General features: G+C 52.9%; 1 protein-coding gene across 1 annotated transcript; it reads right to left on the bottom strand.

Annotated features, from left to right (window-relative positions):
• Positions 1-346: 346 nt before the first annotated feature.
• On the bottom strand, positions 347-14,677 carry Grk1 (G protein-coupled receptor kinase 1). Its single transcript, XM_028881208.2, has 7 exons — positions 13,979-14,677; positions 12,531-12,658; positions 11,122-11,279; positions 10,654-10,737; positions 6,922-7,046; positions 5,654-5,855; positions 347-4,027 (listed from the first exon to the last, which is right to left on the bottom strand). Exons 1-7 carry the CDS (start codon positions 14,675-14,677, stop codon positions 3,729-3,731), a joined length of 1,695 nt encoding a protein of 564 aa, XP_028737041.1. The 3' UTR covers positions 347-3,728.
• Between the last annotated feature and the right edge of the window lie 872 nt (positions 14,678-15,549).

The raw sequence follows: 15,549 nt of genomic DNA, 5'->3' as shown, positions 1-15,549 counted from the left end.
CAGTATGGCCAGGCCTGTCACAGCAATACCCAGCTCTCTGGTACCAATTTATGTCTTAGTGTTCTCTTGCTGTGAAGAGACACCAAGACCATGGCAACTCTTATAAAGCAAAACATTTAATTGGAGCTTGCTTACAGTTTCAGAGGTCTAGTTCTTTATCATCATGGCAGGAAGCATGGCGGCATGCAGGCAGGCATGGTGCTGGAGAAATAGCTGGGAGTTCTACATCTGGATCAGCAGGCAACAGGAAGAGAGAGACACTGGGCCTGGCTTGAGCATTTGAATCCTTAAAGCCTACCTCCAGGAAAAAAAAAAAACACTTCCTCTAACAAGGCCACACCCACTCCAACAAGGCCACACCTCCTAATCCCTGTCAAGTAACTCCACTCCCTAATGATGAAGCATTCATATCTATGAGCCTATGGGGGCCATTCCTTTTCAAACCACCACAGTGTGTATATACCATTCTTGTCTAGAACCAGAAGTCTACATTGTTTGGTAAAATTCTAAAGTTGACAGTTCACTTTCTATTGCTATAACAAACCACAGACAGGGTAATTTGTGAAGAGGTTTATTTAACCCACAGTTTTGGAAGCTGGAAAGCCAAGATGAGTGGCCCCATTTGGTTGGCTTCTGGTGATGGCACAGTAGACTCACAGAGAGAATGTAGACAGCCAGGAAGCCAGGGGGCTCAGGGTTAGACCCACGCCCATAGAGGAATCCACTCTCTTACAGCCCAGACAGAACCCCACAGAAATAGCTAAGCCTTTCCAAAGAACTCCCACAAAAGACCAGCTCCTTTCCTCTACCTTTGAAAGGCCCCACCACTACCCACACTACCTCACAGGAGATACAGACCTTGGGGCATGCACAAAACCTTCATCAAACCATAGCTGAGGACTCGGGTGCTTAGCCCCTCAGACCACTTGTGACGTGATTTGGGGTTTGGAAAATCTGCTGGAGAATTTCATCATCCTTGATAATTATTCCTATAATTATCAATAAAATCCAAAAAAAGGAATGAAGTCCAAACCCAGTTTGAATACGCAGCAAAAGCTGACACGGCCCTACTGTTCATGGTGGGTTCCTGCCTTTCACTAGATGACCTCCAACTCCCAGAGTCCTCTCTGTCTCATCTAAAGTGCCTCCTCTACCAGGTCCCTTCTGAGGGTGAAGAATTACTAGAGCCATTGCAGAAATGAATCTCACCCCAGCTGTATATCTCTGAGTGGTCAAACGTGAAACAGTTTACAGCATGCTGGCGACCTGGGTACAAGACAGCCTGTATCTTACAGGGCTCCCAGGTAGGCTTCTAGTCCGAGAGATGTCTCCTCATCTTGAGGATAAAAAGGTCCTTTCCTGTAGAGTCTCTAGAGTCCCTAGAGGCCTGTAGAGGCTTGTGTAGCAGCATCAATGACATCTTTCAACTGGTGATGGTCCTCTGCTAGCTGTCTTCCTGGGAGATTATAACCAAGACGGCCAGCAGCTGTCAGAATCAGAATGGGTAAGTTGCAGCTCCCTGGGGTCAGCGTCCAAGCAAGACCTGAGCTCTAGGACCTAGGAGTTTATAAGCTCTGGGGATGAGGAGGGACAGTGGGAATGGGGGAAACTCTTTAGGCCAAAAGGTCACTATCCCTGAGAGAACACCTACAGTGGAGGTCCCCTAAAATGGTCAAAGAAACCTTTAGGACAGCAGTTGGCTAAAATCTCCACCCAGCGAGCACAGAGCCAGCAATCCATCCTTCACTCAGCACCCCTCTGATGAAGCTAGCAGCGCCCCGCATGGACAACAAGAACATGGCTGCTGGGTGTCTGTTCTCACTAACTGAGCCTTAGGATGTATCTCTTTGAGTGACGCTCAAGCTTACGTATGTGAGTGGGCCCGAGTGAGACGAGACCTCCCCGATTAGACCCTAAGAGACACAGAAAAGCAACGCAGCGTGGCTCCCAGTTCCATCCCTTCTTGTTGATGGGTCTGCAACAGGCTGGCTGGATTTAGATTTTTGAAAAGACTTACAGAGCACCCATTTAAATCTGAATTTCGGACAAACAATGAATAGTTTTAGTGTAAGTGTGTCCCAAATACTGCTGAGACATACTTACCCTGGGAGAGTGTTCACTATTCCTCTGAAATTTAAAATGGACAGTATGTCTTGCTCTTTGGTCTATAGTGCAGGCTGGGGGTCCTGGCACTGAGCCTATGCAGACACACAGCTTCCACCGTCAGCTCCATGAGCTCTGGGCAGGGCAAACAGGAATGACGGCTAGTGTAACAAGGACCAGGCCTCCCCCAAACCTGATGAAGCTGCTAAAACCCACCTTCTTCACACTCCTCTGCCCCCATGAAGACCAGGATGAGCCAGCCAAACTGCCAGTGTCTTCAACCCAGAGCCTATTCAAATGAGCTCCAGAATATAATAAAATAAACTATGCATCCAGGACTTGATACATGTGTGATGCTCTGCAGGATGGAGTGAACAGGGAAGGGATGATGGGAGATTTGCCTTATCTACAGCACTCAGCACTAATCAGCCACAGGACTACTGGGTCCCAAGGGGTCCCAGGCCATGGTCCAAGAGGTGTGGACACTGCCCCAAGGACCCCTCAGAGCACCCCACAATTCCACAGTGTCGGATTCTCCAAGAAGAGCAGAATCCTGGCACGGACTTCTTTAGCATCCAACATTCGTCCCTAGGATATCATGTGTGCAAGGCACCTCTATAGCAACATCTGGACTCCTCCACAGTGCAGCTGGCCTGGGGTTTATTGGTGGCATGCTCTTGACAGACGCTTGTACCCCACACAACTTGGGGGACACCGGTCCAGTGTTGCAGTCCAGTGCTGGCTTTATCCAGCAGTCTTCCAAAATTATTGGGTATATATCGGTCACCTTTCCTCACAAACGAGGAGAGGCTGTGCGGCACAAAGATGGCCTGAGAACACAGACGCCCACTACAGGTGTAATGACTGTGTGAGGACTCTGGCGTACACCACATATGGCATGTCTTTGCTCAAGCATCCGCCACACATGACATTAGCATGTAAAGACTTGGGCCCCCATCACATGTGACATGACTATGACGATTTGAGTATATACCACACATGGCGTTGGCCGAGGACAGAGACCGTAGCTGTCTGAGGTAGCTGTCTCCATTCTCGAGAGGAGGCAATGACTCTCAGCTAAGTCCAGGTCAGTCTATCCTTTCTACTCCCTGAAGACTCAGTAGCTCCAAACTGGGGTCCATGGAGCAGGTGGTGATCAGTAAAGGCAGCTGAGGAGGCAGGAAGCAGGCAAGGAGGGGTCTGGGGTAGACCCCCAGGTACAGCCCTCTTTGGGCTACATGAGTGCCTGCAACCCTGAACTGACCAGGAGCAAACAGGTCTGCCCTGAAATATTAACCCAAGGTACTAGGAGATCCATGCTGAATGTGGGTTTCTGACCATCCAAGCTCCTGGCCACACATCTATACACAGAGGTTCTTTGAGTATTTGTATCTTACTATTCAACCTGTGGCCTTTTTGTCGCTTTTGAATGAAATACGACAAAAATATGCCAAGTCTGTAGGGTCTAGACCGAAAGTCTTGCTTGCTCCACAAGAAGCCACAGTTGCCTGGTGATCTGGGTGGAGTGAGTATGTACAGGCTGACACCAACGTCGCATTTTTCCCATGAGCTCAGTACACTTCCCTCTCTTTACACACCAGCTCCTGCTTCCCTCGGATACTTGGCTAAGAGATGAGACACATTCCTGACTTGGATGTAGGGGCTGCCTCCTCCACAGTGATTCCCTTCATGTCATCCGGCATTTGACCGTCTGGGCGCCACACATTCAGGTCCCCAAAGATACCAGTCTCAATCATCTCCTCCTGCCAGGGAATGGGGCAGTTGCCAGAGGCAAATTCTTGGAAGAACTCCGTGTCCGCTTTGTCAAAAACCACACCCTTGACTGTGGAAAAGGCACCCACGTCCTGTATGTTCTTGGCATAGACAGTCCTAGAGTCTGGGATGAATGGAGGGATCAGCATCCCTGTGAAGAAATGGGAAAGAGAAATACCCCTGGTGAGGACCCTGCTGGGCCAAAGGGTCCCCACAGACATACAAAAGACCAGCTGCTCTTCCTAATACCAACAGAAAAAGTCAGCATCCCGAAGCAGGTCCATCTCTCATGCTCAGCGCTCACAGACTGGATGATGGACAAAGTGGAAGATGCCCAGATCTGGTTAGAAAGGTGTGTGCGTGCGTGCATGCGTGCGTGCATGTGTGCATGCGTGCGTGCGTGCGTGTGTGTTTCTGAGGCTGCCCTGAAGTCACAATCCTCCTGCCTCAGCCTTCCCCAGTGCTGGAGTTACAGGACTGATTCACTGTGCCAGCTAGGAAGCCTTTTGAAATAAATTCCAGCACTTGGCTCCTCTATCTCCCCCAGACCCTGCCCCCAAAGTCTCCTTGTGAGCCAAGCATCTTGAAAACAGGGCCCTCGGTCCCTCACATGGCGACCACACCTTCTCTGCATCCCCAGGCTCAGAGCTCTTGCCCGGCTCCAAGTTGGCATCACAGTGGCAAATGTCAGACTGAACTCTGCAGCCTCCCTCCCGGCCAGCTTCACTTCTTGATCGAAGCTACCGGATGCAGAATGTTGTTCTTGTAGAGCCCAGGTGCGGCCGACCTAGCCTCGGGCCCTGACTTCCTCTGAACGCTTGGCCCCACCCTGGAACCCTGCAGTACGCAAGCCACTAACTCCAGCTTCCCAGCAGGCCTGTGCTGGTCGTGGCTGGCTGCTGGCACCCAAGTGTGACCTCTTCACCTGGCTTTCTCCGACATGCCTGACTCAAACCTCCTGGGTCCCACTACTCCCTTGGCCCTCAGAAAACAGTCCTTGGGCCTCCTGAGCCAGGACCCTTGCATTCCTTGTGGCCTCGTCACGAAAGCTCTGCCAGAGCAGCCCGGCTTCGGGGGAGTTGCTTAGCTCTTCCACCCACAAGTAACTTCTCTTGGGATAACCTTCCACTCCTGTCTATGGATCCTAGCTCGCCCCGTAGGTGATCACAGTTATCTTGAAAATGCCCCCTGGAGGGCAAGGCTATGCCTTCTATTCACTCTTGAAATGCACATGCACAGACACATTCAGGGGCACACACACACACACACACACACACACACACACCATGCACACCACACCACCACACACATAGACATTAGATGTACATATAGACATGCACAGATATGTACATGTGCACACAGGCACATGAGCATGTGTGCATGGCATGCATGGGCTCACACACAAGCAGCTACACACGCATGGATACACAGATACATGTTCACACACGACACACACACACTGTATCCTATGACAAACAATGTGGAGTAAATGAACGTCTCACAGTCAGACAAACTGCCTCACTTGAATCCTCGGATCTCTAGAATACAGGCTGAGAGGCAGGGAAAGACCTGGAAGCAGACCTAGCTCTTTAACGCTGACTTGCTACCCACACTTCCCACCTGACTTCAACCTGCTGACCCCAGGGCCCAGTCCTGGGATGTCGGAGGCTAGCTGGGGTCCCACAAGTCCTCAGCTCAGTCCACAGCTGACCCCATGGATGAGGTCCATACGGCACCAATCCCCCAAACCCTCTCAGGCTTCTGGTGCCAACCATACCAGCTTCCAGCTGCCTCCAGCTGATGTCTTTGAAGAGGATGTTCGCCCTCAGTGCATCACAGGTCCCATCCCGGAAGCCCAGGCGCTTCTCCGGGTCCTTCTCCAACAGTTCCTCACAGAAGTCCTTGCTGGCCTGGCTGAACTTGTCTGGGTACTTCACGGGCTCTGAGATGATGCGCTGCTTGAGTTCCTTGTTCTCTACCTGCATGGCAGCAAACGTACCACTTCACTCTAGCCCTGGCCAAGCCTCAAGCCTTGGGGCTTGGTGCTCACCCTCACTGGGGTGGGGGTGGCTGATGGGCCCCTCCTAGGTGGCTTGGCCAACGTTGAAAGCCTCAGATCTCAGGACAAAGAGAGGCCCCCAGTCCCCAGGAAGCCCCCAGCCACCTTATCCACACGCTTACACAGCTGGCCCACTGAACACAAAGTGACCAGCAGTGAAAGTTACTTCTGAAACGCTTAGCTGGGTGGAGATCTCACTCAACCATGTGAGAGAAACCTTAGGTGGAGAGCTTGCCTTATTCCCTGTCAGCCTTGTGGTCTCCCAAACAAAGCTTCCCCCACACGAAGTGTATGATGTACACAGTGTGGCTCGCTCCCCGACATCCCTCCCTGTAAAGCGGACACCTCCATCGTCTCTCTTTGCGGGCGTGGACAGAACAAAGGGAGTCTGTGGAACCTGAGCGAGCAGGGCTGTTAGAGCGCACAGCTCGCCCTAACGCCCGTCACTGAGGGAGACTGAGACACTTCTCCGTGCGGTCACATGACAACACAGAGCTGTCAGCTCAGGCAGTGACAAGCAGGTGCACACTGTCCCTACGGAGACATGGGAGACAGTACCTGACTTCTGGACCAGACCAACCTTTGTGTAAACAGAAATGGAGAGTGTCTGGGATGGTTGTCCGAAGTCCCAAGAGCAGTGGCCTAGTGGCCACAGTTAGCTAGGGACCCACCAGGGGCCTTCTGTGTGGCGTCCACCCCAGAAGGACCTAATGACCGAAGCCCGCTGTCTTACGAGGGAGAACCGCCCATTCTCAGCTAGTGCGTGTTTGCTCTGCCCTCTGCTGGCTCTGGTGCGAAAGGACCGATTTAGAATCCATCAACGGCACCACCTACAGATCTCAAGAGCAGGCAGGGGCCTTGGGAGGGAACACACAGGAGCAAGGACCCCAGAGCCTGCACGGGGTATGTAGTCCTTGACACAACCCACCCATCCATGGCGGCCCCAGAATGGACTCCTGCTGGACTTCCTGCCAGACGGCACCTACCTTCTCTCCTCGGGCTCGGAAGGGTCCCCTGGCTGCAATCATCTCATACAATGTGACCCCCAGGGCAAAGTAGTCTACAGAGAAGTCATATTCTTCACCGCGGAGGAGCTCAGGGGCCATGAAACCTGCCATCAGGAACGTATGCAGATTTAGAGATGCAGCTGTTTTCCCACAGCGTGGTTCCTACCCAGTCGTCACAGAACAACTGAAGCTCTCGTGACACCCCCCGCCCCCGGGAAGGGATCAGGACAGAAACCTCTTTGTTGTCATTGAAGGGCATTGAACATAACCACGGCTGCTATCCACTGGATACCCACAGTTGTAACAATCAAAAATGTCTTCCGGCCGGGCGGTGGTGGCGCACACCTTTAGTCCCAGCACTCAGGAGGCAGAGCCAGGCGGATCTCTGTGAGTTTGAGGCCAGCCTGGGCTACCAAGTGAGTCCAGGAAAGGCGCAAAGCTACACAGAGAAACCCTGTCTCAAAAAACCAAAAAAAAAAAAAAAAAAAAAAAAAATGTCTTCTAACATAGCCAAGGATTCCTAGGGGCAGAATTGCCCTGGGCAGGAATCTTGTTCCTTGTATGGCACCTCATTCCTAGCGAGTGATACGAAGCTTCTTTTCCCCCTCTACTCAGACTCAGAACAACGCAAAGCAGGACAGCTCACTGTGTGAGACTCGTGAGGTAGACAGATGCAGACAGACCTTCTGTGACTTCCTGGCCCCTTTCCTCTTACAAGGACATAGACGTGAGATCTGTGCCCTATAATCTAGAGGGGGCCAATGACATCATTTGCTGTGGTCAAAGCCCGAGGGACACGTGAGGTCACAGTCCTCTGCCTTCCTTGGACGCTTTGTCTCTGGCCACATGAACCTCCTTTTAGTCCCCACAGTGAAGCTATGCTGAGCTCCCTCGTGGCCCTGCCACGGGCAGGACACACCTATCCCATTCAGCTTTCAGTGCCGAGAAGTAAGGCGGGAAGCAGCCTAATAACGAGGAGGGGACTTGCTCAGGACAACGCAGACACGAGGAAACAGTGCCGCAAATCCAGCTTCACAGAACAGCACCTGATCGAACAGCCGCTATGCGACCTTCTAGACAGACGTGCCCTGCCCGGTCCCCCGGGTTGTCCGGCCACAACGTGGCCATTTGCATGAACGTCTCAACCCCTGTCACCCACCACACATGTCAATGCCCAGGGTCTAAACCGTCTCCTCCCACTCATCTTTGGCATTGCTCCTGGGCCCTCGACTGTTAGCCCTTCTGGAAGGTGAGCCGCTGATGATCCCTTCTGGAGCCATGCATGGCACGCTCCACTCCAGAACATCACCAGTGTTCACCCAGTGACCCTTGCAGCTGGGCCGAGCTAAACCCTGATCATGTCCCCCTTTGTCTTCATATTTTGGGTTTTTGTAAATAATGTTGTTGCTGCAGAGCTGACACCCGTGTGTTATTGGACGAGGGAGCAAGTGGATTTCTGCTTCTTCTGGAATGAACTCATCCCCTCGTGGCAGGAAGCAGAAGACAGAGACACACGCCTTTCCTATGTCCAGAGGAAGAACCTCCCCCATGCACAGCCTCCGGCTGTGGCCTGAGCTGGGAGGCTGCAGAGTGGGGAGAAATCTCTAGAACGGTGTCCTTTGGTTCCTGGAATACCAGCTTCTGGTTTGCCTCCTAACTCAGCATTTCCAGAGCCTCACTGGAGGACCAGCCAAAGGATTCACATGTGGGTAGAGATGCTGCGGCATCCACCTGAAGAGTCAGAGCCAGCTCAGGAAGGTGGTGATTGGGCAGGCAAGGGTGCCCTCTTGTGGCCAGCCGGGCCTCCTACTCAGTCCTGAGCAGGACCAGTTTCTGGTCTTGGAGTAAGTTCTTCTAATCTTCAGTGGATCTGGGACGTGCCGTGGACTGGAGAGATCCAAGTGAAGTCTGAACTAGTTCATGAAAGCAGGTGCAGCCATGTCTTCACAAGGTTGTGTGATGGCTCCAGGCCAAGCTGTTTCCAGAATCCTTTTCTCAAACCTCCTTCACCCTGTGCCTGCCCAGAGCCCTCAGAACCCACCATTAACCAAGACACAGGCTAAACAGCCATCATGCCCCCTGAGGACCAGTATGGATCTGTCCTACCCTGGAATGTAGAGGGAAAGCTCCTGTCCCTTTACCCACCATGGCATCAGAGATGATCTCAGGTGGGACCAGAGGCACAGGGTCCTTACACACAAGTACAAAGCAAGATCCTATCTCCACTCTGTATATATCCCAACTTAGGTTCCGTCTGAAGCCAGACATCCAGGGAAGAAGGAAGACATCAAAGAAACCCTGTCAGAAATCAACCTGAACATGACAACCCAGAATGTGGAGACTGGAAGGACTTAAATGCAGGTGTGTCTACCACATATGAGTGCTGGTGTACAGTGGTCACTGAACAGACTCACAAGCCTATGTGGTAAGTGTTAGCTCTGAAGGCTCTGACAGATGAGCATGCCATGAGGTCATCTAGCCACTACGCATGGGCCTGGACCATGCATCCGCACCCCCTGACTCGGTCTCTCCTCTCCTCTGCATGAGGAAGATGAAGGCAGATGCGTGAGGAAGGAAGCAAACACAAATGGTCTTGTGTGTGTGTGTGTGTGTGTGTGTGTGTGTGTGTGTATACATAGACACAGGTACACCTATAATCATACATATATGTGCAAATGTACATGTACACAAAACATATACAGATGCAGAGATGCATGCCTATACATGCACAGATACAGGTACTGAGCATACACTCAGAGATGCTGATACACATTCACACATGAATACTCATATGTCCACAAATTCATGCATGAAATATGTACATATACAGAGGCACACAAAGACATGTGCATGCACAAAGACACATTTATAAAGATGCACACATATACATGTCTGCATATGTGCACACAGAGACTATCATGAGTGCATGCATACACAGAGGTGCCTTCATACACATGCATGCATGTGTGCACACAGAGGGAGTTGTGTGCTTACATACATGTAAGATATGCATAGATGTTCACTGATGCACATGCATGTACAGGCTCATGGGCATCTACACATGTACTTACACATAAAGGTGTCCATGTGCACATGCAGTCACACCTACAAGACATACACCTGTATACACCACATGAGAGAAAGCACACATGTGGGAGTGTGAACACACACAGGTAGGCATGTATGCACACAGAGACACACATGTGCGTACCCTGCATATTGGTGGACACCTACCAGGGTTTTACTGAAACCTAGCAAGAGCAGCTGAGGGAAAGTTCCTGCCCCCGGTGCTCTGTGATGTGACCCACACGGTGACCCCAAGGCCCCAGCTCTTCCGTGAGACCCCCTGGACAAAGTCACTCTGTCAATACCTGGGAAGCCACCGAGTGTGGGAGCCCTACATTCTCTCTGCCCATCCAGGTACCAGAGGGGCAGCTTCGCCACGGAGGGCGAGGCAGGGAGCCAGCGAGGCTGCCAAGGCAGGGTAGGGCTGTCACTGCGGGGAACACACAGTTCTTGAGCTGCCGAGCAAAGTCTGATTGTCGCTGTTTGCCTAGGAGATAAGGGAGCCGCAGTCCACAGCCCCCACTCTCTGTCGCCACCTTAGGAATTGGGGGCCCTGCTGCCTCTGGCTCTGGGGGAGAGGAGGACCCGGGCCTCTTCCTGGATGCTGAGCCTCTCCGGGCCCCACCCCCAGTGCTCAGGTCTTACCTGGGGTCCCCGCGTAGCCCTTGGTCTTGTTCTGCCCTTCCTTCAGCTCCACGGCCAACCCAAGGTCAGAAATGCGGATATTGCCTGAAAGCAAATATAAGCCGAGGTCACGCACATTCCGCGGAACAGAGGTGCCAGGTGAGCCCAGGGCTCGGCAGGGCTCCCCTGCACAGTAGAAAAACCGCACGTACACACATGTTCTGTGTACACACATACCACACTCTATACACACATATCCACTCCCCACAAAGATACAGCATACACATGATAGGCAAACCACACGTATCTTACACACGAACATGCAACACCTGCTGCGTGCGTACAGACAGACAGACAGATACTCATATGCCACACAGCTCACACCACTGCCCTCTATACACTAATACCCATTAGGCCCCTCTGCAGTGACTTTCAAAGAGGCTGAAGAAGCCATGCTTTGGGCCCCTCCCTCCACTCTGGGGGGCTCACCGTCATTGTCCAGCAGCACATTCTCCGGCTTGAGGTCCCGGTACACAATGCGTCTCTGATGCAGGTGCTCCAGACCACTGATGATCTGGGCCGTGTAGTAGATTGCTCGTGGTTCCGGGAAGCCAGGGTTCTCTTCATCCACATTGTAGATGTGGTACCTAGGGGCAGAACACCATGGGAGGTACCCACACAGGGCGGAAGGGCAGCAAAGCTCAGAAACAGCGCCAGGGTCTTAGGGCACAACACAGCATGGTCACCAAGCATCAGTGTTCTCCTGGAGAAACCCGAGGCTAGAGGCCTCAGATACCTCACACCTTACCCACGACTGTTAGAGGGACATACAAGCTCGTGACTCAACACCCCCTTCCTTCGGACCCCAGAGCAGTGCCAGGACAGGGCCAAGGGGGGTGAGTCAGCCCCAGTTTCTTAAAACACAAGTGACCCCAAGTCTCTAAGTACACCCGTGGTCTGCTCCAGCAGACCTTGAACCCTTTGATGGATTTGACACCAACACTTCCCTCACAGCCCCCTCTCCGCAAGGGCCCTCTTCACAGGCCCCTCAAGTGTGTCCTTTTTTTGACTCTTTCTTGCACACGCCACCCCAACACTTTACAGGGAAGCAAAGCAAGCTCAGAGCCGGAAGACATGACCTAAGCCGCAGGGAGAGTGGGTGAAGACCAGAGGCCTCGGAGATAACCACAGGCCCCTGGGGATGGGGACAGAATCACCCAGCATCCCTTGCAGCCCTCTTCCTCTTCTATGGGATTCTCACAGACTGGTTGTCTAGACCTCCTATGACCTGTCTGCTCGAGCAGTGATGTGAATAAAAGCAAGGAAGGGAGAGACACAGGCCTTTGCAAGTTATAGTTCCCTTCAGTGGCACCCTACAGCCCCAGGGCACCCCAGGGTCCCACTGTGTTAGCCTCGTGCACCAGGTACCTAAGAATCTCATCATTTTAACTTTGTGTGTTATTATTATTTGTATTTTACAGAACAGGAAACTGAGGCAAAGAGTGGTGAAGTCATCAAGCCAGTTAAGGCCGGTGACCTGAGCTCCCCAAGGATGTAGGAACCACCTCAGAGCACCATCAGGCTCGGCCAAGCCAGGCACCAACAGGGGTGGCACTCTCCTATGTAGGCAATAGGCAAGCCGGCTCGAGCTGGTCTTCCAGCTCTATCCCTACAGGACTGGCCACTGATGGAATTGCTCATTTTAATTTCTTAGCCCTCCCAACCCATGGTACCCCACCACAGCCATCCACAGCACCACATGGCCCCTGTCACCTGTCCCCAACAATCATGGAGATACTCGAGAATGTGCAAGGACAGATAAAGCCTAAGTCCTGGGCCCCATGGGACGTGAACTGGGCACCCTAGTTGAAACCAAGCCCAGGTTTGGACACCATTACCTTATGTCACCTCCATTCATGATGGTCATCACCAGACAGAGATCGGTCTTGGTCTCAAATGCATAGGCCAGAGACACAATGAACCTGCTGTGTACTTTGGCCAGAATCCTCTTCTCAACCATGGCACCCTGGAAGCAGAGTTGGGATCCTCAGTCCTCGGGAATGCACTGTGGAGAGCAGCCTGCATGCTGGGCACAGCACAGGGCAGGCTGCAATGTGTGAGATCCGGCATGCATTCGTTCAGGGGTACAGGCTTGGTGCCCACCAGGACATCTCTATCACTGCCCTCTCCCTGCACATGCTCACTCCACCATCCAGTCCTTGCTTATGTCCTCCACTCACTCCCAATGCAGCCTGCTTCCCATAGACTCTGCTTTACTGTTCACCTTTATTCTAAACATCTGAACGTGTGAAAGGGACGAGGACAAAAGGTCAAGCCGATTCATTCTGCATAGGTCCCACCAGGACACTGAAGTCAGAAAAGATTTGATGTTGTATTGGGTTGCATGTAGATGTGGGTGGCCCAGAACATGAATGACAGTTCCATAAAGCTGGAGTTACTCGTTTGTTTGCTATTTTGAGACATCTCTCACTATGTAGCCCTGGCTTTCCTGGAACTCTCCATGTAGACCATTGAACTCACCAAGATCCACCTGCCTCTGCCTCCTGAGTGCTGGAACTAAAGGCATGAGCCACCACACCTGAGCATAAAGCTCTTTTTTAAAGATTAACATCAGACCAGCATGAGGTGCCGTCCCCAAGGCCCCTGGTAAAGGTGCCTGGTTTTGTCTGACGCCCCCACTTGCTGTCTGCACCTAATGTTTGACCTTTCACCGAAGGCTCAGGGACCTGCAAGGGGGGGGGGTGTCCGTCCCCAAGAGTTTCACAGCATTATCTGTACTGTACAGCAGGGCTGTGCGGGGCTGTGTCCCTGGGACAATAAGCCGCTTTCGCTGATCCTGCCTTAAGTAGGCACTGACGCCAACAAAGGAGGAAATAAAATGCTGGCAGCCTGCCTATGTCCTCCAGTCATTCTTCTCCCCCCGGAAACCTGTGTTCAGGAAAACTAGTCCTGCACTCCAGCATCACAGATGGGCTCTGCCTCGTGTAAACAGCGTCTGCCAATGTGACGTTCCGCTGACAGAGTCCTGCCTCACCGTGTATGTGTGTAATCACAACAGGAGACACACTTTGAGGAAAGGTTTCTAGAAGGCCAGATACACGCTCCAGACAGCAACTGCCTGCAAATGACTCTCCCCCCTGAACTGCTCCTGAGTGTGGTTCATACGGATGGACAGCAGCCTGCCAATGGCTGCCTGAGCAGGGGGAAGGGGCAGGATACGTGCACCGTGGCGGAGGCCTATGTAGAGCTCCACGGGTGGGCGGCCGCCATTCTACCATCCCTCCAGCCCACGGAGCACCTTCTGCTGGCCGGGCTCCCACCCTACCTGGTAACCCTTCCTCTTCTTCAAGCGTTTCTTGTTGAGCTTCTTACAGGCGTACATCTTGCCAGTCGCCTTCATTTGGCAGGCCGACACCTCCCCAAAGCCCCCTTTCCCCAGAACCCTGAAGTCCAAGAACCAGTCTTCGCCTATGGGCTGGCCCTCCAGCCACTTCCACTGGAGGAACCGCAGGAAGTACAGGCTTTCCAGGTACTCCTGGAAGGGGGCCTGGCTCAAGTGATCCAGCGTGGCCTGCAGCAGAGGCTGGAAGAGGCCGTCCTGGCTCCCCATTGGCCCTTCCTTTACCTTCGCCACCATGCCCTGGTCCAGAAAACTGCAGAAGAGTGTGGCCTGTGGGTCCAGGTACTCGGCCAGGATGGCCTGTGTCTTCTGCGGCCGCAGATCATCATCGGCTGTGTCATAGTCCTCGATGTCCTTCCAGAGCTCCAGGGCTGGCACATGCCTCTCCTCTGTCTTCAGGAACTGTTGGAAGAGCCTCTTGCCAATGGGTTGCTCTGAGCACAGGCTCTCGAACTCCAGGCTGAGGCTGTCACGGAGACTCTCGCACTTGGACAGCGGGGGCAACCGGAGCTTGGCCAGATACTTCTTGTCCCGGGAAGACGGGGTGCTGCTTCCATCAAAGCTGCCCCGGGCAGCAATGAAGGCAGAGTTGGCCACGACAGTCTCCAAGGACCCGAAATCCATCCTGATGATGCCTCGTGTCCTCTTCAAGTGTTAGGAGCCATAGGCTGAAGTACAGCTCGAGGCACCTGTAGCCAAAGCAGGCCTGACCCTATGCCCTTGGCCTATGGCCTGTTCCTGCCCTTGTGGGACAAGGGAGGCACGCAGCCGTGGCCGGGATGCTTGGAGAGCCACTAAGAAGCCCCGGGAGAGCAGGACTGACAAGCATCTTGATAAATCCCAGCCCTGGGGTCACCAAGGACACCTTAGGGGTGACCAAGCAGGTGCCAGAAAAAGACAATCCCCTAAGCTGTTGCAAATCGGATTAGCAGCTCGGCTCTCTCCCCCTGGGTGCTGTCTTCGTGCTCCCAAGGGAAGGGCACACCACAGTCTCCTGGAAGCCCCTGGGGAGCGGTTCTGTCTTTCCCCAGCCTCGGCAGGTGCACAGGACCTGTCTGTGTCCCGCTGGGATGTGGGTCTGCGGTAGGCAGTCCCGGGAGCAACCTCCATTTGTAAAGAGGGTTGTCTTCCACACTGCTTCGTTTTTATCCTTAAGAGAGTAGCAGGTGAGAGGCTTCCTGATAACAGGAACGTAGAGGGGAAAGCCCTCAGTGACCAGTTTCCCCGTCTGTAGGTGAGATCATGGATACTTGATGGTGACCAACTGGTCTCCTCCATGAAGGAGAATTGCCACAAAATGGGTAGAGGACAAAGATAGGCTACAGGAGAACCACAGACCATCACACTGAGTCCCCTGTTGAGCCAGAAGACTCATAAGACATGGGCCTGGGATGCACCTAGGACACAGCTGGATTCAGGTGGGCATACCTGAGACAGACTTGAAACATCAGGAACACATCTGGGGCACACGCAGGACCCAGCTTAGAGAGTAATCA

The sequence above is a fragment of the Peromyscus leucopus genome, chromosome 17 (assembly GCF_004664715.2).
Source record: "Peromyscus leucopus breed LL Stock chromosome 17, UCI_PerLeu_2.1, whole genome shotgun sequence".
In the NCBI taxonomy this organism is placed as follows: Eukaryota; Metazoa; Chordata; class Mammalia; order Rodentia; family Cricetidae; genus Peromyscus; species Peromyscus leucopus.
Note: the sequence above shows the minus strand (reverse complement) of the source record. Positions and strands in the feature narration are given on the sequence as shown.

Bases quoted from the DNA above. Each gene is read 5' to 3' on its own strand.
- Grk1 (XM_028881208.2), bottom strand. From the start codon at position 14,677: ATGGATTTCGGGTCCTTGGAGACTGTCGTGGCCAACTCTGCCTTCATT. The intron at 11,280-12,530 runs GTAATGGTGTCC...TTCTGCCCCTAG, and splicing joins ATGAATGGAGGTGACATAAG to GTACCACATCTACAATGTGG. The intron at 4,028-5,653 runs GTATGGTTGGCA...ATTTCTTCACAG, and splicing joins CTGGAGGCAGCTGGAAGCTG to GGATGCTGATCCCTCCATTC.